General features: G+C 40.1%; 1 protein-coding gene across 1 annotated transcript in view; it reads right to left on the bottom strand.

Annotated features, from left to right (window-relative positions):
* The window catches only part of LGR4 (leucine rich repeat containing G protein-coupled receptor 4), a 74,346-nt gene that overhangs the window by 27,613 nt on the left and 21,142 nt on the right, over positions 1-25,591 (bottom strand). Inside the window, exons 2-3 of the mRNA XM_036384016.2 lie at positions 14,756-14,827; positions 135-206 (exon numbers count right to left, since the gene is read on the bottom strand). Coding sequence (XP_036239909.1) covers positions 135-206; positions 14,756-14,827 — 144 coding nt within the window. The remainder of the gene's footprint in view (positions 1-134; positions 207-14,755; positions 14,828-25,591) is intronic.

Genomic DNA, 25,591 nt, shown 5'->3' with positions numbered 1-25,591 from the left:
AAAAAGTAGAAAGTAGGAGAGCTCTACTTTAGGAGGACAGAGGGCAAAAAAATTTCCTCCAGCCCACCAGTAAACAGGCTATGCACTAAGAAAGCATAGAACAAGCTACGAAGCTCTAAAACCCAATTACTTACAGAACTTTGAGTTCTTTCAACCCAGACAAGGCCTTTGGATGGATAAAAGTAAGGTCATTGCCAGCCAGTCGCCTGGAAAAAAATTGCAATAATAATTTCAGCCACAAAATACAGTACTTCTGCAACCATCTAACAAGGAAAATCACTACAGTATCACATCTTGACAGCAATTATGCATTTTGCATTCAATTACACTACATTCACAATCTTCCAAGTTTGTAACAGTTCTTTTGCTTACAGCACATTTTAACAATGAGGATGCATTACTCAGCCTTGGGGATATTCTTTTGCAAACGTGCTAGGAAAAGCACACCTTGGAATGATGAAGGACCTTCTTATGGTGCTAGGTTTGAAAGTGCATTTACCAACACAATCCTCTGGCTTTCAGCATTGCTCCACTGAAACAGCCTCTGGTTCCCATGTATTTTTCATCTATACAGCAGTCTCTAAAGACAGTATGAACTTAAGTAAAAGCAGATGCTAGATGCTACAGCAAAGCAGCAGAAGTCTCTATGAAAATCCCAAATATGAAAACAATATTCACAAGCAAGTGGTATGTTCACCCAGTGCTGATAATTGACAGGACACCTGTTGATATGACCAAGACATAATACTGGCAATATTTCATCTTTTTTTTCATCTATTTGGAAGAACTTTTGAAGAAAGGAAACTCTTTCGGGGCAGGGAGATATGGAATAGGATTCTCTCTCAAAATGTGGCTGGTTTCAAATCTGGACTGCTAGACATTAACACAGAGTAAATGATGAAGATCAATGTGATATTGAAAGTAATCAAAATGGGAGATGCTGCAGAATACAAAGCAGGAAAGCAGAAGCAGCAGCCAAAACAGCTGCTTCCAAACAGCTCATTCCCCCTTCCCCCACTCCTTTTCTTCCTCCAACCTTTTACCTCTCCCCTGCCCAGCAGATCCAGCCTTGGTTGAGCTGCTAATAGCTGTATTTCATCAAGGGTAAAGACTATAATGCAAAACACCTGGTAATCCATAACTGACAAAAGATGCAAAAGTTTCAGCCAAAGTATTTGGTTTTAGACTTGGGTTTCATATCTCAGCTAAGCAAAAGCAACGTTGGACAAGGTTGTGCAATGAAATCACCCATGGAAATACTATGTACAATCCAATAAGTGTTAATAATTAAAAAACAATCAACGTGCTTTTACAAAGGTTACAGAATATCAAAACCCATCCCTGCTGTTACAAGGCACTGTGAAGCAAGCTAGACACAGCAAAGGAAAACATTATTTCAAAGAGGCAAACAAAGGAAATAACAAGAGCAACACCTAAAGGATCAGCTTGCCAGAACGTAGCAATGTTATTACATATTTATCTCCTTCTCTAACTACATAAAAGAGATTACCAAAGCACTTAATGCTTACATAAATCTGCTTGCAACAGAATTAGTGACTTAATAAAATGCTGCCTGATAGAGAGGATGCTAGTTATCTTTATTAAATCCATTTCTCAAATGCCGATGGTTATATTTATAAACCAAGGGAGAAGAGGACAAGAACACCTTCATGAACAAGAAGGTGACAGCAGAAGAACCTACTTCTTCTTAGAAAACTGTTACCCTTGCTTGTTAAGGTGGATTTTGGGTTCTAGTCCTGGTATTTTCACACACCCCCCAACTGCTATTGCTCTGACATCACTACAAGCATGTTAAAAAACCCCACATCTGCTGACTGCTGAGAAAAGTTTGTCTGCATGCTTGAGTATAATCAAACACCTCTGAAACTAGAAGGAAAATAAGAAGAACCTATGCATGTATTCTTGCAATCTCCTGTCTGCAAGCAACCTCAGAATTTCAGAGCTGGGACATAATTTTTCAAATACTTTGAATTTTTAACATTAATGGAAGTTTCCACATGGCAACTAAACAGTCCCCTAAAATTCATTTTGTTGCCAGTAGCTGTCCAAATCAACTTGATTAACTTTATCTGGGGGGATGTGGAGGGAAGTTTGCAATATTTCACGTCTTTCCTTCTAATAACTGATTTACAAGTTCATTGTAAAGAGAAAGAAGTACTGATGAAACATGCTGGGTCTCTACAGCAGAGCCAGTAATCTGCAAAACACGTTTCTGTTAAAATGTGTTTGAAACAGCATAACACAAACCCTTAAATCAAACAAAATTCAACTGAGGCTGTTGCACCTCATCATTTTGCATGCAAACACTACTATGATTACATATTACACAACTCAAGGAGTGGCAGCCCTGGTAAATGTGTCAGGCAGCTCAGGCTGCAGCTCTGCCAAGGCTCCCCATTAATCTGCTCTGTGTGAGGCTTGTCAGGCATCTGCTCCCTCTCCCAGAGAGACTGGGGATTGTTACTTGAGCTTTAAAAAAGCTGAACTAAATACAGCTGAATAGTCTCCCTCAACCTGAATGGCACTAACAACAACCTAGAGAGCACTGGAAACAAATGACAGCCGAGCCAGAGCAAGACTTGTGTGACTTCAAATAGCAGGACTCTGCTTTCCTCAAGGCAGCTCCTGCATCTTCACCTTTTTTCCAACCAACCAACGGAAAAATCCCAACCTTTGTGATCCATTACATTTCCATTTCTCCACTATCTGGCAGTGTTCCAGGCTTTACTCATCAGTTTGCCAAACGCACATTTATCGTTGACATCCCAGCCTTGGGGAGCTGCTCATGAGGAGGTTCCAAGTGCAGCTCCCAAGCAGGCAAAGATCAGTATATCACACACTGCTCTCAACACATTTCCAGCAGCTGGAAGGATGGAAATGCTTCTCTTTACACAACCAGGTTCATTTTAAAGAGAGAAGTGAAAAATAAATAGCATACAGTATAGCACATGTACAGCATTATAAATTGTCATTGAAATCATCCAGTCAGGTTTTCCATGTTACCTTCTTTCAGCAAGTCTTAAAAATATTTATTATTAAATAATTTAAAAGCATCTCTGTTTCTCTCTCTCACACACATCTCTAAATGGGCTAAGGGAAATCACAGTTTTACCAAGGCCAAAACTCGAGCACAACAGAAAAGACAACTTTCATCTCCTTGCAGCAAGGCTCACTATCCTGCTCGAGAGCAGCCCTGGAAATTCCTGCTCTACGATGGGACAATTTCACATTGTCACAAAGCAGTACCTTAAGGCAGCCCCACATTTACACTATCAAGGGCTGAGTGCCTATGCTTCCCCTCATTCTGAGTGGAAATGGTTACAAATATCTAGTCTGAAATCCACCTGCTGCCACTGAACCACAGCACATCATTATTAATTAGAGCTCTTTCTCCAAAAGGCAGCAGGCTGCAAAACAGATTCACCCACAAAGACAGTAAAAAAACTGAATTAAACAGACAAGTGTAAAGTGCCCTGCCATGTTATAAGGCCACAAAAAACTTTGCTATTTCTTACTTCTAAAGGCACAGAGACAGCAGTAGGCGCCATCTGAAGTATAAATGTGTATCACACTGACCATGAGTTTCTCTGCTAACTCTGTCCTGGCTCCCCTTGTTTGGAGACTCTGCCAAAGACTGCAGCTATTATTATTATTATTATTATTATTATTATTATTATTATTATTATTATTATTATTATTATTATTATTATTATTATTAATTCTAGCTGGAATCAGTGCATCTGAGTTAAACCTTGGAGGTTTCTCCAGTGGAGTCACAGATGCAATGTATGGCCACAGTAGGTATCTTTCTTGCAACTGCTTAGCATTAAATGTTGTAGTTTTCTATTTTTACTTTAAAAATAAATATTGAGTGTTTTAATGGTTAATTTCAACAAATTCAAATCTACAGATTCAATTTCAACATAGCAGTATAACAGAACAGGACACAGAGAACAAAGCCTGTCATACAGAGGTGAGCAATATCCTTTAATCATTATTTTAGTGACCCAGTAAATAATCTCCAGATGTGGAGAACACTTTGTTATTACAGATATCAGGATGCAATGTAGCTGAAGACTAGCCTTCCATAGTGTCTCATTCCCAGAGTACACACCAAGCCTAGGTCCTTGCACTGAGCTGCAGCCAATACAGTTTTCTCTCCTTTGGGAAATTAAAACTTTTGCAATTATGAGTCTGGCAACCCAGCTGCATGTTAACCAAGCCAAGTTAATCACTGGTGTGACTCCAAAAGTCATGGAGGGTGTTCCAAGGATACATTTTTGCCTATAACAATTAAAAGCATCACTCTTCTTATGACAGGACACAATAAAACCTCTTGGAAACCTCTGTCCCTGTCGTGCATCCCAGATGGCAGTGAACCCAAGGATACTTGAGTAAAGGGTTTCATCTCCTTCCATCCATCTGAAGGTCTTATGCTCATGCAGTAAATGTTTTTGCTGTGGATTTTGGGTTGGTTTTCTTTTCCTCTTGGTAGTATGTTCCTAACCTTTTGTCTCTCTTGTCTCTGAGAAAAATATAATGGCTACACTGAACAAATTCAAAGAGTGTCAGAGACTGCAACCCTGACATGTCATAATAAAACACCTGATTTATTATTTTTACTTCTACATTAGCTGATTTGTGGTAAGAGCCAAGACTCCTAGTTCAAGGTTTAGTCAAGCCTGAGCCTTCCATACCCACCACTGCTCCTCAGCCTGGCCAACATTTACTTTTAGCTATCTAACTTTTAGCTACCTATTTTCATCCCATTAGAAAATATTGCACTGCTTCTCCACCTGTACTTTCAGAAACTGTACTTTTTGTACTGTCTTACATTGAACTATTCTGTTATCTTTACATGCCTTCCACTTTTTCTGGGTTCTCTGTGTTTTCCAAATACAAACTTGAATTTTACTTTAAGTTTCTCCCACAACAGAGGTCATCTTTGGAAATGCCTCATAGATAACTTAATCCAGAATATCCAGCAAGTGTTTCCTCTGAAGGAAGGAGCTTCAGTTTCCATCTGTGCCAAAATAGCAGCCACTTTGGAACAGAATTTTTTTCTGTTCCAAAGTGAAAAACAGAATGTTTTTCTCAACAGATGATGCCTATTTATATGCTATAATTTATTAATCAAGGCTGAAAGCCCTACAGGAGAGGTACACAGTCATTTGCAGGAAAATACAGGGGTTTGCTGCATGCCTTGTGCAGGGCTGGGTGCCCTGCCTGGTGAGGGCACACACCTCTGCAGACAGCTCCTAGCCCAGATGGGCAGCTGCAGAAAGGAGGAGCTGGGAAATGCAATCTGGGTCTCCAGACTAAAGCTGGCTTTGCTTATCTGGGAGTAGCAAACAGCCCCTTGGGGACTTGTGTCAGCTGCAGCCTGCTGCATTGCTGGGAAGCCAATCTATTGCCTCCAGGTTACCCCAAGTTCCTCCACACCAATTTAACAAAACTGAATGGATACTTTACTTCCCTGCTGCTAATAGAAAATGTGTTTGCCTCCTCCTTTTCTTGCAGCAGTTTTAGTATTACACAACCTCCACCATTATTTATAAAATTGTGAGCGTACTACACCAAGACACATCATGACTGAAGAAAGAGAACTGCAACTACAACAGCACTGAAAAGGCACCAACTCCACTTCTTGTCATGATCTCTCCCTTTCCAGCGTTTACAGCTTTCTCAAAGCTGTAAGATAATTGCTTGTTTTCAAAATGCATTTTGGTCTAAAAAGCTAAAATAGCTAAGTAAACGAAACGGACTGATTAAAAAGTTGTTCATAACTTCTATGACTAAATTGTCAGCAACAGTCACCAGCATCTACCAGAAGACAAAATATGCTCTATGGTAATGCTTTTCATGGACTATCAAAAACAAAAATAAATTACAATGTTCAGGAAAGAAAGCATTTACAACCATGCAAAATATGCTCTATCCTTTCATTTTCAAGCAGTATCTGTATTTGGGCAAGACCTCGAAGCAGAACCCACAGACTGCAACACATGCACCAAAAGAAATAATGTAACACAAAACAATTCTTATACACTACAAGTTGTTGAAACAAGTGATTTTGGTAATCTCAATTAGTTTTTTGCAGCAAAAAACCTCAGAAGTTCGCATAATTTTTTTAACATGGACATACTTGTTGTAAATATAAGCAACAATACCATGGTATCTAGAAAACTGGTTAACACCTAGTCTGCAGCAGAAATGCTGAGTTGTTGCAGAAAGCAATTTTGTTACCTCTCACGTCCAAAGCAAAATGCAGAATATATTTTATAAAATACATTCTCCTCTCCCTGTTTGCCTTTGCACATCTTGTACTATGTTGTGGTAACTTTGCTTTGCTTTACCATTGGCCAGATAGACCTTTCTCTTGATAGCCATCTCAACATCAGGTAATAATGCATTTTACTTACCTGGTCTGCACAGCAGAGACAGAGATGAAAACCACCATGTTTGGGTTTGATCAACTGGGATGCAACAACTCCATTAACTACAGATTTGTGATTTTAGCTATCCAGATGTTCAGAAGGTTTCCAAGATCATGAAATATGTTAATGGTCAGACAAGAGAGGGTGAAAAAACTGCTGCTGATATAGCAAATTCTCAAAGTTGCTTTGGTCTGTTCATACAGCCATATCTCTTTTCCTGGCATTGATTGGCTATCCAGGCATGGGATCTTTGAATGACCGTGCATCTAGCAAGTGACACTGCAAAATGGCAAAGTCTACATGTATTTGGCAATTAAAAACTTCTGTTACTGGTTTTCTAACTACTTCAGATGCATATTGGGTACATGCAAGACAGGTTCTGCAGACACATTCACAATGAATGACCGTAGAAAAATTGTGGTAATTTTCAGTATGATTCTTTGATTCAGCTTTGCTTGACTGTTAGCTTTTTTCCAGCTAAAATAAAACCAAATATTTTAACAGAATCATCTAGAATTTTATTTTATATAAGAAGGGCAGGAAAAAGAACTTTATGAGTCTGGTTACTATTTCTGTGCCAAGACATCTGCCAAGGCTAATTAGCCAGGAATACCACTGTACTAACAAAAAAATACAAGAACACAAACATTCAAGCAGAGGGGAGTAAAGGAGCTAAAAGAATGGCATCACCACATCTCATGGTAACACACAGCATCCTACTATGAAACTATGATGACAGCAAATACCCAGTTACTTTCTGAGAGGATAAGGCATTCACCTTCAACACACAGGATTTATTTTTTTCTCCTTTTTTGTCTAAGGTTTTCAGAGCTCATGTGATGACTCTTGAGACCCCAGCCTCAAACTGGCTACCTGATCACTCACACACACACCTTTTGTTCCACACTCCAGCTTCTGAAACTGAAAGGAGAAGCAGGGAGGACTGTATGGCACGAGCACCATTTGGAGATGTGTACTTGGAGAGACACAGCTTAAGAGCTTCTCAAGTTACTGCTCAGCCTCCAGAAGTTTCTTATCTGGTTTATACCTTCAGACAGGCCCAGCCTGGCAACTCAGGCAGCATAATAAATAAGGCTTGTAAGACTGGTCTTGAAATGTAACACAGCAAAGTTCAGCCTTCAGGCCATTCAGCTAAGCCAGCTGCTGCGTGTGTGCATGTGAGCAGAACACTGAAACTCAAAAAAACCAACTACAGCCAAGCAAAAGGTTTTGTTGTCCTCTAAAAGTACTTGCAGCAGAATAACCAGTCTCGGGATCCTTATATACAACCATGTCAACTTTGGAAATTAACATGTAGAAACAGAAACTGTAAAGAAAAAACTTCCTTATCTTCCAAAAAACAATGGAATTTACTCAACCTACTAGCATCTATCCCCACAAACAGGAAAAAACATGCAGCTGTCAAGCAGAGCAAGAACCTTCTAAGCTACAGAAATATTCTTGTATCAGCATGATTAAAACTCATCCAGAACCAAATTGATTTAGGACTCCCAGAGATAAGAAAACACTAATTAAACACAGGTTGGCCAACATGTTTTGAAACATCATTTAGCATTTAATGCAGACCAAGTAAGTGATGTTTAAAAATATCTTAGCTGACTGTGGTTAATTCTACTTGGGAGTCTTTGCCTAAAGGTTTGTCTTGACTAGAATTTGAAGGTGCAAGTTACAACACGCTGCTGGCTTTGTAAGGCTCCAGTGCACACAGGGCAGCAAGCGTTCCTAATGTGAGCAGGCTGGTCAAGTTAGGCTTTTAACTTGCTACCACACGAGAAACCTACCCCTTGCATTTATTTCATTAACATTTTACCTCTTGGAATTCAGGCTGGATCAACTGAGGAAATCACCTCCTGCAGCTGTTCAAAGACTCAGAGCTGGTAGATCGATGAAGGGCACTCACTGGCTTCCAACCCTGAGTCATATGGCTCTTCCTGAGGAACCAACAGCTGCTATCTACACTGGCTGCCTTTGTAAAAAAGCAGCTGGAGAAAGATCTCTGCCTGTTCCTCAGACTATGCTGGTGGGGGCTCAATGGACAGATATGGGGTATGGGGGTTCCAGTTGTGGGTTTCTCTGGGTCTGGATTGAAGGCACTTGAGACAGCAGTTCATGTTCAGACTAAGGTGTTTATTATTTCTTATCAGTAAAACAGTCTCACTACTCTGAGTTCAGCAGCTTTTCACTAGAAGGCACAAAATGGCCAACAGTCTCTTGTTACAAGGTCTTTTAAGACTAAATTATCCAATTAAGAGCTGACACCTGGATTATTCTCCCTTTTAACCCAATAACTGATCCCACAGAGCCCACAATGCAGACTTTTCTGCCCAATTACAAAATTGCCACCCAAACCCATGGAGAACAAGGAAGAAGCATGAAGAAGAAACCCAGGACGACACCCTGTGCCCTCCATCTTGCTTCCATCCACAACATACTAAAACTCCCAAAACCTAAATTTCTCACCCAGTGATACACCTACACTGCTCTCTATAATCTATTTCACACTTTTGTGGATTCCAGTCTATCTTGAAGTCTGGGAAACTTTCTCCATGGATGAGGGTCAAGGTCAGTGCTGCCCTGGGGGTCAGGGCACCCCAGAGCAGACAGAGAAATATTCCCACTGCCCTGGGTTTCCACAATGGGGCAGTAATGCCTCCAATTGTGCCAGCCTGTTTTACAAGTGGATGTTTAACCACAGTTTTAGTTATCACATGTGAGCTAACACAAGGCATTAGGACAACATGAACATTCATTCTTACCTGTTCTACTCAAAGCAAGTCTTCACCACCAGTTTCTAACTATAAACCTTGGGATGTCTCACATCCATGAAAGATAAAAAGAATGGCACCATCTCATCCACATTTCACACACTACCTTGAAAATACTGCTCTTGAAAGACCTAGCACTGAAGGACAAGGCAAGCCTTTCCACCAAGTGTTCCACAGCCAGGTGAGAAAAGACACAGCAGCTTAAACTAACAGCCCAGCCTTGGCATAGCTCCAAGACAGGTCTTACTCATAAAACCCAGGTAAGAAAAAAGACACGATACTCCCTTCTCCCTGTCCAAGGATGATACAACTTGGGGCTGACTGAGAAATTAGGAGGAAGGGTACCATCTAAATTACACACTGAAACAGATACTACAAAAATAAGCAGCTGTGGCATTTCAGCCAGGTGGTCATCTTCAGCTGCAGTCAAGAGGGAAAATAACTCTAGACAACTCCCTTACAGATATTTCCTGATTACAACCTTATGGCAAAAACCCACCTCACTTTCACTGCTAGTATACATTTTAATTACTCCTTATGTTCTTAAAATATACTTTGTCAACTAAAAGCCATGAGCAGAGACTCTGGAGATATTTAAGCAAGACCTCTTAAGACTTGTAATCAACATGGATATAATTAAATAGTCAAGCAAATACTCAGTCGCACTATTTATTTTCTTGCAAAAATTAGTTGCACGTGTGTGGTCTCTTGTTCACTGTTTATTCATTTCTCAAAAAGCAGATTAGCATTGTGTTTCAGAAAAGAGAAGACTTTGACTGAGCTAACTCTTCCTTTTATTACTTATTTCCCCAACTATTTTCAACCAGCCATTAAATAAGAACGTTTTTCCCTTGCCTGATAAAACAAACAGTATCTGAAGGTAGCATCACAGGAGAGAGACTAGTGCATATCACGTATGAGCAAAAATCAAAAACACAACAGATCTTGGTATCAGTACACATCTGGAAGTTGACTGAGCCCTGGTGTCTGTCGGTGCTTTCAGGAAGGATTCCTCTCCTTGCAGCATTACTGGCTGTGATATGGCTTTTGTACCCAACAGTCCAAGAGTGGAGAGGACAACAAACCCTGCTCCCCGACCCCTGCAGGAGAAGGTCAGGGCCCTGCCCAAGGCTGACTGGCTGGGAAATTACCTGTGTCCCCTTTGGACAATCACATCCTTCTGGCACAAGTAGCCCACAGACAGACATGGAACAGATTGTAGTCCTCTGCTTCCCACACAGACCAGCAGCCACACAGCTAAAAGCTGATCATCTAAATCTTGCCCACGAATGCAGGGCAAACAAGATCACAACATTCTAAAGGTTTAAGAGTGGAAATCAAAACAAGCTTAAAAGGTCATTAAGTCAAAGGTACTTTTGCATTATTGAAGTGGTTCAAGTTTCTGAAGACAGACTAGAAAACTGGCCAAGAATAAAAATAATTTTAATTTTGCCTTCCTCAATTAAAAACTGCCTTTTTTTATTAATCTAGCAGATCATTCACAAATAAAGTGTAAAATCCTTCAAACTATTTTAGATAACTTTACATGTTGGAAGGGACTGTCACCTTTTAAAAAGGCCATCAAAACATAACACAACCTGGATATTCTAGTTAAAAATTCACACTGGAAAATAGTTTCTACTTTCTAAAAACACTGCATTATCTAGTTATATTTTCCTCTTCTAGCTTTCTATAAATACTTCAGGTGTGGTTAGAAAACCACGGCCAAGTTCTTCAAGAATTTTTAGTTTCCATATCGTGTTTAAGGCTCCAGCATGTTTATGTTAGCATTTTCTGAAGAATACACATCATTAACTGCTAAGGCAAAACCCTTGGTGGTCTGCTTCTCCCTGACTCTGACCATTGCCATTCCAATAGTTTGCAAATGACTTCCAGATGGGTATCAGTTACACAGACAGGGAGAATTTGTGTAACATTTATAAACAGTGCTCAGTCCTGCTGCCATCTGGCCAGTGTGGGGACGCGCATGATGAGCCTGTGAACGGGGCTGTGAATGGAGCACTCAACCCAACGGGCACATCCTGCCCCTGAACAAGGCAAAACCCCTTGGCTTGGACCTGTGATGGGAGCAATGCTCCCATAGCACATCACCTCAAAGTCACAAAATCCCAGATTGTTCCTGCAAATTTGATGCTTTGCTGGGGAGTCAGTTGCCTTAACTTGGCCATTTAGTGCCGTTTCAGATGTCCTCTTCCACCTGGCCCCAAAACTGCCATTCACAGCACCCACTGGTTTCCCATCTGTGTCAGACCTGTCAGTCTGGTGCAGGTGTCTTGGATAATCCAGAACATCTAAAACCAGCCCAGGATGCATAATTGAAGCACCCGAGTTGCTTCTTCTTTAGTGATGCAGAATGTATTCCTGAACTGAGCAGCCAGCTTTTCCAAGTCTGGTGCTCTTCCACTAGTGTTCTTTTCAGGATTTGGAAAATGATCCTCTGAAGCCTCTGCAGACTAACAAATAATTTCACTGAAGAAATGACAACCCCCATTTCAAATGGCTCCTACTGAACATTTTAATCTCAGCCTCTCCACATATGTAACTCAGTTGCCTAAATAATACATTCTAATTGTCTCCTATTTCCATTCCATTAAATTCTATGATACTATTTTGCAACATTAATTAGCCAACTCTGCCAAGGGCTAATTGAACACAGCATTTGACAGTGGCAGGACTGTGGCATGGTATGAAGATAAAGGTGTCTGGGGCTGTCTCCTTGATGGAGACCCACTAAACTGCATGCTGGTGTGGGTACCTACTGCATTCCCATTAGTTTGTGGGATTTTCGTTTTCTTCAGTGTAATTCTTGGGAGAATTTCTCATTGAGAAGTCACTTATAGCACACATTCCAACACTTTAGGTCATTCCTTTAAATCACTTTTCTTTGGCATGGACACTAACTCCCAGGTTTGCGCACTAAAAAAGCAACTTTGCTAGGGCCTGGCAGTCAGAATTCGGATCTGTTCAGCTACAAATAAAAGCCAGGAAGAAACTGTGACAATCATAGAAAGGAAAAATTGTGGTTGCATAAAAGGAAGTATGCGAGTTCAGTTGCTCCTGTTCATAACCAGCAAAAATAAAGAATGAAACATTTTTGTACCCTGTCCCATAGAGAAAAGGCAACAGGGAGAACAAAGCAGAAACCTGTCATATCTGCTGCTGGTCATTTCTATTAAGGAGCAAAGCTGTTTTGTTTGAACTTACTTCATTATATTCCCATTTAAGAATAACTTGAACTGAAACAAGGGAATCTGGAATTGTGTTTTTGTTTTGGGGTTTTTTCCCCCAGAAGTTGCTTTAACACATCACATCAAGTAAGCATGCTAAGAATGATTTAAAGCTTCTTGGTGTTCACACATAATTCTGAGCTTAATGCTAGCCTATTTTTTTTTTCAAACTGAAAACCTGGAATTTAGGGGAGCAATGAGGTACATGCAGCAAATGGCTCTTAGGCAATAAACACAACAGATGATGGCTGAAGGCTCTGCCTTTGCTCTTTATCTCCTGACGCACCCCAAGGTTTATGAAGTTACACAATAACACCCACCCATTAGATTTTATTGCTTAATTACTTATTGGGGAAAGAAAATGAAGTCTCCCACAGTCATCTAAGTTGGAAAAACAGAATTGTTTGGGCTTTTCAACTTCTCGTGTGAAACATGCCTACAAAGAATTAAAATTTAAGAAGAGGGTTACAGATCTAGTCTAACAAAAGATACAGACATACAGAAGCACATATTATAAAGCACATATGGAATGTTTGCTAGTATATATTCTGAAGCCAACCAAGCCTTCCTAGGCCACTTTTTTTTTCCAGCTGACTACTCATGCCATAGAGCCTTTCTTAAATTCTGTCAATTACACAAAAGCACCATCTGAAAATCTATTCTTCTTCATATAGCATTCTTCCTATTCTTCTATATCACAGATGCAAGCAATACCTTAAATCAGAGGGAATAAACCAGAACCTGTTAAACATTAAATGAGATATGAGATATCACACACAATTTATCTGGCATAAATCAACTCAACTGCACTTCCCAGTTGCACTGACCTGAGTCAAAACTACTTAAAAACCAGGTAAAATGGAATTAAGTGCCTTGGTAATGGTAGCTGCTACGTCACCAGGATGTAAGACAGACCAAAATTCTAAGGAGAGGTGGAACACCTTATTAGAGTAACTAGTGAGGCAGAAGGGCAAAGAAGCAGCCTTCAGGAACCCAAATCTTTCTTCAGAAGAAAGCAATCCATCTCTTATCAATTTCTCAGTATCTCTGTTCCAGTAAGGTGCAGTGGTTGTACTGGTTATAACAGATAACCAGAGTCAAAGGGTTCAGGGCTTTATCTGCAGTTTTGCTACAGGGTTCATTTATTCTTTTGCCCTCTACAAATGGTTTTCATTCTTTATTTGTTTCCTTCTTGGTGAAGTCAGAAGCACACTTCCCTACCTCATAAGGATGGTGCCTTTAGGAAAACTGTTCTTTCCCTAAGGTGATTTACTGAAAAACCTCTCAATGCAGCAGCATTCACAGTCCTAGTCTTGCCAAAGTCACAAATAGAGACAGCTTTAATTTGTACTTTAAATGCTCTTTAATAAAAAAAGTCCTACCTTGTCACTGAAAATATAGGAGAGGCAAAGCAAATTGCAGGGGTTTTGTCTTATCTATTGCTTAGTACTGGAAGTTCTCAAAGCTCTCTTGCACAGGTTGAACCATTACCCTCACCCTCTCTTCACAGATAAGGAAACTCTAAGGCACACAGAAAGCACGTGTCACCTAACAGTACTTAAAGCAGTAAGTGAATGTCAAACCTGTGTACTGACTCTGAAACCCAACCTAATTAAGGACAATGCTGCTGACAGCATGTTTCAGCTTTGCAAAGGCATCTTAGCTAGGACTTCAGCAAAATACTGAGCACATGAGGTCAAGGATTCAGAAATCCAAATATCAGGCAAGTAAAACATAAAAAAAGAAAGCTAAAATGAGAATAGGACAAAAGGAAGGTGGGAAGTGGGAAAAAAATTTCCGCCAGAGAAATTAAAAAAAAGAAGCAACAATTATTACAATAGCCCTGTACCACAGAACTTCTGATATAGGTCAGGATGGGCTTGTGAGCATTGCATCTGCAGCCTACAAGGACAATGGAAGTCAGCTGCTCAGTAAATGAAGCAACACCTATTTTATGGAACTTATGCAACAGCTATACTGTAGCTCCTTCAGAAACAATGGTAATTACACAACTCTTGTGTTATCTTTGGATAACACTGTAATTAGTGTCATCACTCCAGCCATGATTAAAATAATCACTATAAAAAGTCCCTTGTAAGTAGCATTTACTGTCCTGGTTTCCAAACATGTACAAGATTATATTTTCAAAGTATAATTGCTTTTTCTGTTCACAGCTCAACTTAACAGTGTTTCTCCACCCACCTTCCACTTTATACAGCCATATGATGTTGCAGCAAAACTTGAACATGTGTAGAATACTTACAGCTCTTCCAAGTAGGGAAAGTTCTTGAAGGCATCTTCTGGTAATCTCGTGATGTTATTCATGCTGATATCTCTGGAAAAGAAAAAATACAGATGCATTAATAACCAGGAAAGGATTTTTACATCTTATGAGAAGGATACAAAAAAGCAAGTCTCATCAGATAGTACAGTAACAGAAAAAAACCTACTCTAGTATCACACAGTAGTATCTCTTTCCAGAAATTTGCATGCTAAACTTTCAAGTCACTGTAATTTGAGAATCGGGTTACAGCAAAGACCTAGAAAATGGGAAGTTGACAAAATAATGTTTTCCAACACCTCTAAACAGAAATAATTATTGTGAAACTACAGGGAAGGCATATATGGAAGAGGCCCTACAGTATTGTTATCTACAGTACTAATTTTTACCAACTTACACTTATATACAGTTTTAACTCAGATGATTAAGAATACTCTAAAACCACAAGCATATGAAAAAAAAATATTGTGACCACCCACCACGCAAATTTTCATCCCACAGTGTCTTTAAAAAAAATAATACATGCATTAGGACTTAATAAATAGCTTCTGGCAAACAACGCTTCTGGAACAACTGGCAAGAATAGCAGAAACATGTCCTAGCTCTACCACAGTCTTTTTTTGTTTTCTTTTGTTTTCCTTCTACAAAACCTATAAAGTCCTCGAGGTAATAGTTTTAAGCAGATTTCATTCTCAGTCCATAAGCAGAGGGAAGCTGGCAGCAAGTGCTTACATGATAGGTATGCGGACCTGCTCAGCTTTTTTCTTTACAAAGCAGCAGTAAGTGGCAAACTTGGTGCCATCACCTCACTTCACACCTACACAACGATCACAGATTATCCACTCCTAAAGCAAGTTATTGCTCAATGTGAATAAAAGCAGCATGAAAACAATTTGGTTTGATATTTAACTGCCTAACAATTTATGACATAATCCAAGTTCTTACTTTCCACTGGGTTGCTGGTTTGGGTTTTTTCAGTATGTAGTTAATAAGCAACTCAGTAACACTTGTCAGTAGAGCCTTCCCTGCTTGCTGCCTTCCCCGTTGTTCTCTAGTGCCTACATGCCACCCTTACACAATGCAGATAAAACACCACCAAACAAAGCCAAACTCTCCTTTTATCTCAATAATGACCAGCAAGTACCACTGAAGCTCCTCGCTGACATTAACAAGTGACTGGCAGCTGATCTGCTACACCACCTGTGCACAGCTGAGACCCCCAGGTGCTGCCAGCGTGAAAACTGCCCTCTTACACTAAATCCAGAGACAGCCATTCCTGTGAAAATGTGCTTGCACTAAATCCAGAGACAGCCATTCCTGTGAAAATGTGCTTGCACTAAATCCAGAGACAGCCATTCCTGTGAAAATGTGCTTGCACTAAATCCAGAGACAGCCCTTCCTCTAAAACTGCCCTCTTACACTAAATCCAGAGACAGCACAGCCATTCCTGTGAAAATGTGCTTACACTAAATCCAAAGACAGCCATTCCTCTAAAACTGCCCTCTTACACTGTATCCAGAGACAGCACAGCCATTCCTGTAAAACTGTGCTCACACTAAATCCAGAGACAGCCATTTCTGTAAAACTGCACTCTTACACTAAATCTAGAGGCAGCCATTTCTCTAAAATCAGTGTTAATGAAATAGTAGTCCAAAACCTTCATTTCTCACTTTCCAGCATAAACTAAGAGATTGTCCTCAGCAGCTGCTAATAGTACACTAACCCAACTCAAGAGCAGCAAAATAAGGTTCAGCACACACAAAACAAACCCAACTGTGATAAGAGCCAAAACAAATCCACTATGGTACAAAAGCCTCCTTCACCAAGCTCCAGAAGGAGCTGAACTGCAGATGCTTCATCCCCAGACTCCACAGCCCTCATGCTTTAAGCAGTGTTTTGTGCCTTGGCAGCAGCCTGGTCACAGTAAAATGTTGCTGTTGAGGATGTTTTTCTTCTTGTGCAGGAAAGTAAATCAATGTATCAGGTACATGACCTTTCATCTGTCTGCTCCATGGGAGACTGCAACACCTATTCTCACTCATTTTTCAAATTCTCATAAACACACACAATTCACACATCCAGGCTTGTCCTCTCCTTTTTAGAAGACTGCAAATCCACTTTTGTTATCAGCTGGGGAAGCATTTATGAATAGGGCAGAAGAGTAAGAAGAGAGTGAAGACCCTCATCTTAAGAACCAGTAACCTGTGTAAGAAAATCCCATCTCTGACAAAAGAGTCCAGGTGATATAAAACCCTACTGCCACATGCACCACAATAAATAGTGGGAGTAGGAATAAGTCAACAGCATATGGCATCAGAAAGCACTGTGTGAATGCTTATGCATCACTTTGGCAAAGATCGTGGCTGCACACACATTTGTTGCTCTTTGACAGCTGAGGCAAGGAAATAACATCCACCAGAAAGCAATGGTCTTGAAATTTCCAGAGCTATAAACGCCCAGTTTCAAAAGTGCCCTATGCAATCCTAAACAAAGTCAATGGAAACCATGCAGACACACAGAATGGCTGCATCCAAATTCAAAGCAATTTTGGCTTTCTCTGGGATCTGAAATTAACTAAAAATGGTTTTCCCCTGTAGCTTCAAGGATTAGGCTCTACAATTTTAATTTGGGAAGGAGATTCTTTGGATGTAAGCATGAAACAGATCGCTTTAATAATGAGAACCATCATCAATATTCTCAAATTCTACTGAAGTCTATTTTCAGTGAAGCTGAATTTGTAAAAAATCCAGACAGAAATATCAACCGCTATTGTCTTTTATCACATGAATTTTCAGGGACTGCTTATCATGATGCCTTGCTAAAAAACTGAACGTTTTACAAAGTTACTGCATTTGCCTTCATTACATGTGGTAGTAATTCTAACTAAATAAATAAGTCAATCAGTATAGCACTGATTTGCAAACTTTGGGCAATATCCAAGCACCAGCTCTGAAAGTCTCCTAATGATCATCATACAAGTTGTAAAACAATTCTTGTTTAATGAAGAACACTATGTAAAAGCAGCTTTGCAGATATATATAATTGTTTTTTTCATTTCACCCTACGGAATTCTCCTCAAAGAATGAGTTCACAAGCACTAGACACTGGGAATAAAATATTAAATAGTTCATGACCAAGAATTTTCAAACAATATTAGGAACACCCATGACACTAAAATTAGATTACTTAATAACTAGTCTCTATAAAGTTTACGTAGTTAATTTGTGAAGATACTCTTCATAACACATAATTAATAGAAGAATAGCAACAAAAATGGCAGAGCACTATATACTATAACAAAATAATGACAAATAATCCCCAAAACCACAGTCCAAAACAAAAATAGCCCTTGCTAAGTTTTTACTGTTTGCATTTTTGAAATAGTCATTTTACTACTCCTAAACTTTAGAAAAAATGCAGTATCAAGAAGGCTGTCCATTTAATAAAGATCAATATTAGTATGTCCTTGACATGTCAAAGAAGTCTCCACTGAGAAGCTGTCATACACCACCTGCTTCTCTACTAAAAATCTCTCAGGAATATAAACCCAGAAATCATTTAGGGTGCTAATATATAAAAAAGTTCCTTAGAATGAAGAAAAGACCATTAATAGTACTATCCCAACCCCTAGCAGAGTTCATGGGAGTGATGCTATCACACAACAGAAGGATCATTCCAGGAGTTGCCTAAAGCCCCTTTTCAGCAGGGCTAGGCTGGAAGACCTGCTATGGATTGGGGTACTACATCCAGATCTAAGTGCCCTAAAAGCAGCACAAAACCTGCAAACCTTTGAATTGCCACCAAACACACAGAACTCCCAACAAATAAAACACCAAAACCTCCATATGTTTGCCCTAAATTTTACTGGTGAACTCTGTATCTAAAAGGCTTGTCACAGTTTACTTGTTCTTCCAACAAGACCCCAGTATGGTCTGTCAGCCCAGCAAACTACACCTCTGCCTTAATTTTAAGCTCAGACCCACATTTATGCTTGGGACAGACAGAAATATCAACTGTGATTGTCTTCATCACATCAGTCTTCAGGGACTGCTTATCATGATGCCTTGCTAAAAAGCTGAAATTTTTGCTAAGTTCCTTTTCCCCAGGAAGTGCCAAACAGACACAACAGCTCTAAGAGAGTTAAGATAATGGTAATACCATGGTTTATGCTGCAGATTCATCAGGAAAAAGGAGAACCATGGGCAGACCTGCACCTTTCACCAGGTAGCCATTAACTGGATTTATCTGTACTGAAGAGCCAGGCTAACTCTTCACTCACTGACAACCATTACCAAGGCAGAGGTGGCAGATGCCCCATTCCTGCAAACACTGAAGGGCATGATGGGGCAAAGAAGCTGGCACTGAAACTAGAAGGATGGCCAAGAAGCTGGCATTGAAACTAAGATATGAGCTGCCAAAGGTGGTAACCTCTTTAGCAAGAGGCTGGATCTCTGGGGATAACATAAATCACAGCCTTGTGTTTACAGTTAATGTCCATTTCAGGGAGGAGAAAGGTAACACAGAAAATAAACACAGCTGCACTCCCTCCTATAGTGCCATGGCTGCAGTTTTGAATGATAAATAAGGCTCCTTACACTCCAACAGAAGCTCTGTCCTTCTTCCAAGAAGGTACTACAGAAAAGAATAAAACTAACTAAAATAGTAGCTTGTAGCTATGAATGTGCTTTCGCCATCCCAGGTAACACAAAGATTAATTTTTACAGGCAAAAGGTGCAAAGTCAAGCCAAGGTACTCCAACACTCATTTGCTGTCTCCAGCCTGCTCAGGTAGATCCTTCCAGTTTATTCTGACAACTACCTGAATATTCACTTCCAGCTGAGTTTAGCAGAGTTTCCTGCTTTCACCTAACACAGAAACACTTTAAAGTCATTAAAAACACTTATACAAACTGGCAATCATAGTAAAAGCAATGAAACCCTCCCTCTGCTGAAAATAGGCATCAAATGAGGTTTCTGTGTTCTTGTGAATATGAAACTGTTGGGGTTTCCCCATTTAAAGCTGTTGTGTCTATTTTCCTTGGAAAAGGAAAGCAGCTTTGCTGGACATAGCAAAAAACACAATCTCATCTTGCATAATGCCAGATATTGAATCACTTTTAGACTGACCAGCAGTGGAGACTTCAGCACTGAACTAGAAAACATACCGCACCTAAACGTTTCATTAAACTCCTTCTGCAAGAACTCCAGTTCCTGATGTGAGGTTTTAGTTACTTGGATTTATTTTTTTCTGCAAAGGATTGTTGATTTTACCACTAACCAAAGTCAAACATCCCCAGGCTTCAGGATGAGCAGAAATACTTTGTCTCTTGGACGGCAACTTACTGATTCATATTTTACAAACAGAAACTCTCATCTTTAAATAGTGGCTTCAATCCCAGCTTTCAGAAGCGCATCAGACAAAAGAGCGTTAGATGCAATGCACAGCATGTCCCAGTGTCTCCTGCAGGCACAGGTAGCCTTCTCTGTCATTCTGAAGCACTGCCTCTGCCATAAAGGAGCCTGAGCCCTGTCAGATTTCTCTCTTACACCAACTGCCTGAGCATGACTCTGGCTGGAAAGAACAGATGACTAGAGGTGACGGACAGGGAGGAGTGGGACAGTAATTCTGGCATGAGAAGAAAAGCTGCAACAACAAAAAGGGACAACAAAATGGGAAGTACAGACTTCCTGTAGGACAGAGAGGACAACAAAATGATAGATAGACTAGCCCAAGATATAAGCACAGAATAAAAGCAAGTGACCCAAAATAACTGATGGGTATTGAAAAGGAAAACAACACCAGTCTCTGTGAACTGAGGGACGTTTAGCTGCAACAATCTTCTTTTTTTGTCAAGACAATACCTACCATTCCTAACTGCATCTCCTCCAAATGTGTACACAGCTGTGAAACTGTGCAAAGAAACTTTCTGCACAGCTCTGTTGTGCTGGCATGTCTCCTAAAACCCACAGGAGATGCCAGTGTTACACCTTCTGTCCTAGCTCACACTCTCCTCCCTCAACACTTGGCTCTGCACCTCGCTGGGGGCACACACACCTTCCCACCACATCCATGCACTACATGCTAATGGCCTAAAAATCTCTGCTTTGAAAAAAAGGTCTTAAGCCAAACCATGAAATACCTAGCTACAGAAAAGCAAAATTAAATCTCAACAAAACCAAATTGAGATTGGCAATTTAAAATAAATAATATCAAAATACATCCCTGTGCTTCCCAGCACTTTATTAATGGCTATTTACTTTTTGGCTTTTTGATTCTGTCAAGTTTAGAAAAGAAGAGAGAAAGGGAAGGAGCTAGAAAAAGAGAGGGGAGCGTTGGTTGAAGGAAAGAAGATCATGTTTCAACAAGGCACCTTTAAATTCCTATAAAATGCTGCCTCTGAGCAAGCTTAACCTGTTTGTTGATAGATAATAGCATGTAATACTGTAGGCTCCATTCAGTCTTTTCCAATGTCTGGGCCGTCTGCCACTGAGTTATTTAATTATAACACACAGAAAATTACTTAGGCAGAGCTATCTATATTTGAATAAAGTCCTCCTACCTACTTGTACAAAACCATTAGGTAATAGGTCTCAATCTTATATAAAATTCCCCAGGTAGTACCCATGATCCAGTTTCAGCAGTAGGAAAAGCTGAGGCTGTTCGTATTTTTAGCAAGTACATTAAATAAGCCAGGATATTGCAAAAGCACCTCGACATGATGCTGGGAAGTACCCAGCAGCAATCAGCCATCCTTTCCCATTTGGACCATTGATAACATGGATCATGACCTGACTACAGTAACACTGGTGAGGATAAAGACAAAGTGACACGGATTTTTCTAAGCACACGAGACCAACGGCTTTTCACCAGTTATCAGAAACAAATAAAACACAAAAAACCAAACCCCACAAAGAAACAAACAAAAAAGACCCTTATACAGCTGCATGGCAATGGCCAGTACTTCAAGTTTTATCCAGGGGTTAACCAAGAGAACTTCCTGGTGTTGTGGCAGTGGGAGAGGCAGAGACACTGGAGCCAAGACGAGTAGGCAGGGGGAGAGAAGAAATCAGAGAAACTCAAGCTGAGACTAATATTAAGTTGTATTGCAATGCTACAGTCTTGAAGAAATACATTCAGTGCCCAGCTCCTTGTAGTAACATGTTCACATGATGAAAACCAATGTGATTTCCATCCAAATCACACCCCTCAGCAGCCAGTCTCATGGGAGAGAAGGAACTGAATTACATCTCTGGTTTAGATCTTCTTTCCCATTTAGCCAGTTCCTTCAGGATGGTGATAAAACTACTGAAGGGACAGAATAAATGAAGTCACATTAATACTGCCCTATGTCTTAATTGTATTCAGTATGTAATGAAAGCATGGAAAGCCTAGGGGATCGGCATGAAATTTTCAATTCAATTAAAAAGAAACAAATTTGGTAGTAGGGTGTTGTTTGTAATTCTATCCTTCTGATGACAAGAAGCCAACAATTCTCTTCCAGAAGCACCACGTCACAACTAATGCTTGGAACGGTAACAGCCTGCACTAGCAATCCAAAGAGTGCAGCTAAAATCCGGGGATACACATTACACACAGACATGCCAGCCCCAGCAGTGAGAAATCATCAACAGCAAGAAAAGAAATACCAGGAAAGATGATGTTTACAGAGCAAACTACACTTGGAAAGTGTTTGAGTTCAAAATAAAGTTTAAATAACATGCTGAGAAATTAATTTCTTACCTTTTATCTACTACCTACATCTCTTACTGCAAGGTAGTAGTATGATAGTGTAATACCCATACTATTACCTAACATTTCTATGGTGAGAGGACCCCAGTATCAGACTGTATTGTATTTAAAGTGAGCACTCTCTCCATTTCTGGCAGTCACAACTACCTGTGCCCATCTTCCAGTGGGAAGGGTCCACTGGGTATTCCACCAGCCAGAACTCTGCAGTATTAACCATCCCTCATCTCCAATCCTTACTGCCTGTCCCAACACATTTTTTCCTTTTGATACTTATCTACTGTTGCTTTTCATGTGAACAAAGCTGTTAACGGCAAAAGGGAATATTTTAATTAATACAGATTTTTCTTTTTATTTTTCCATCTCTCCCCAGCAATCTTAAGCGTGTTTCTACTGCCTCTGACAAACACAGAGACCTCCAAAACTTAAAGGCACACAAACCTGTTCTGTACTCACAGGCCATTCTGGAGTAACAGAAAGCCTATGAGACATGACATCCTTTACAAGCATGCTTCATTTTCCAATTCTTCCAGAAGTGGGAAAACACTCTTACAAGAAAGAAAATATCCAAATATTTGAAGCCTCAGTCAGTACCTGCAGCGAGGCTAAGTAAGACACAGGTAGCATTCCCTCCCAGCAAACCCACTCGCCATTTCCTAAGTACCTGTGCTATCTCACTAATGAGCACCGGGTCTTATCACCTGTTGTTTGCATTGCAGGAGAAGCTGAGGGCCCTGCTCAACACGTCAGTGGACTGGTGCTGTACAAATACACAGCTGGAGACACTCCTCACCTACAGGGGTTTGCTGCCCAAATGCACTGAACAAACAGCAGGGCAAGGAATACAAGTGTGCACAGCTACCTGAAGTAAGCTACAAAAAAAGTCACCTACAGAGCCTGAAGCCCCCTCCAGCTGACCAAGGCTGCTCCTGTGTTCTATGCCCAGCTACCACCTATCATGACCTTTCCAAAACAAATTAATGACCTTTTTTCCCCTGCCCCTTTTGCTTGTCTAACAGGAAAACAGGACATGAGATTGTTCTGACAATTTCTTGTTGGCTAGATACATAGGCTCTCTCCATTTGGTAGCAGCAGAAAGAAATTATGCTCTGACTTATATGCAACGTTTCCATTCACTTTTCTGTGGCTCTAACTGGAAACTAAGTGACAGCACTTGACCTGACTTCTCATAATAATCAAACTTCAGAAATAATAAAACCTTTTCAAAATAATCAAACTTTGGAAATAATCAAACTTCAGACCACCTAACACCCCTGGCTATTACGAAGATTTTGATTATCATAAATTTTAGTAAATAGTGGTACACAGAACCCTTTAAAAGAATTGAAAAAGCAGCATTTACATCCTGTAGATTTCAGTAAGCTTTTAGCATTTTGCTGAAGCAGGACCTGCAACTTGTTCACTGGCAGCAACTGAAAACCTGCAAAACTTCAGGCAGGCCTGTTCCTGCAAGACAAGTAACATGTCCCTCTTTCTCCCTCCGTATCTCTAAGTTATTTCTCCTGCCTCCTCCTTCCCGTGTCACATCAACCTGTTGTTGGCTTTTTTCCTTCCACCATGGTGTTTTAGCTTTCTTTCAGACACAGTAACTAGCTCTAATGTACCCTATTCATGTGCCAGTCAAGCCATCATCAAGATCTTGGCGAGAACAATACCTGCACGCAAAGCCCTATTCTGAACTGGTATTTGAGTCACTGCGGGCCAGCCATTAAGCAATCACACATACAGTTAATGGCTCTTGTTGACACATGGTAGGGAATTAACCTAGAAAAAAATTCCACTGCATTATTATGAAAGTGATCCCGTCCCGGAATAGGAATATAGTGCAAGTTAACATGATCATCAGTTAATTTTTAAGAGACACACTTTGAGAGCAGATTACAGCCTAAAGGAAGGGCTTATTCTAAACTGGTGGAGGGAACAAAATGTCTTTCAGTGCAGGAGTATTTCTTTTATACAGAGATTTACACAGTTAGAGATGATTTACAGCAGAGAGTAAAATGATGTATTGTTCACAGTTTCATAATTATTTACTCTAAGGAATACAGTAATGACAGGGAATTGAGTACAGAAAATATCAAACCATGTGACAGGCACACTAATCCAGCAATCTGAGAGCAAATCTGCACCAAGGTACTCCTCCTGTAGCTACGAGTATTCATCACAAAATGTGAATAACCAGTGAGACCACAAAGAGGTCCAGGGACAAACGCAGGTGGGAACTCACATCATGCACATCCCTGATCTGGAACCAATTTGCATGTCCTGCTATCAGCCAAACTCCTGACAGGAAAGCTTTCAGCATGGTTACATCACAGCTACCCTCCGACTCGAGACCTTTTAAAAATAAGTTATACGAAGTAAGATCATCTTAGCTCAAAAAATATGCATCTAAAAACCATAAAATACGATTTTTGGCAAGACTTGACATTATTTGTAATTGCCAGTAAAGGAAAGCAGAAATATTTCTGTTTCTTTTAACCCATAAGTCTCCACACATAGGGAAGAGGGGAATCCAGCAACAGGTTACACACTTAAGAATTCAACCAACTGTATATTTTTGTGCCTTTTTTTTTTTTTTTTGTAATCAGATGGTGTTAGCTGCCTTTTATGGAGCAGGCGACTCCCATGGTAGTAGGAGAGGAAAGTACTGAAGAAGACACTAAGAAGAAATGTCACATGTAGCTCATGCCTGTAATAAAATCAGCAACAGAAAACCTAAAGGAGTTTTATGGAAGGGTATTTGTTATGTTGTAAGTAAATAAAGTTTAACACTACACCAGCAACTAAGTTAAAACAGGGTAGCCTTGCCAGTTGCATCAACTGTCCTTACCATAATGGAATCACGAGTCACTGAGGTTAACTAGGTCATTTTTCAACAATGCCATCTGGTTTGTCTTTATTGAGTTGTCAGTACCAGGTTTAATCCATATCTGCGTCTGAAGTTAAAACGTACTGCAAAACTCGGCACCAACACTTCCCACACGACCCAGCCACAGTCGTGTTCATCAGCGCTGAGCAAGTTCTGGAGCCCTTTTCCCTTATCACGGC

The sequence above is a fragment of the Molothrus ater genome, chromosome 6 (genome assembly GCF_012460135.2).
Source record: "Molothrus ater isolate BHLD 08-10-18 breed brown headed cowbird chromosome 6, BPBGC_Mater_1.1, whole genome shotgun sequence".
In the NCBI taxonomy this organism is placed as follows: Eukaryota; Metazoa; Chordata; class Aves; order Passeriformes; family Icteridae; genus Molothrus; species Molothrus ater.
Note: the sequence above shows the minus strand (reverse complement) of the source record. Positions and strands in the feature narration are given on the sequence as shown.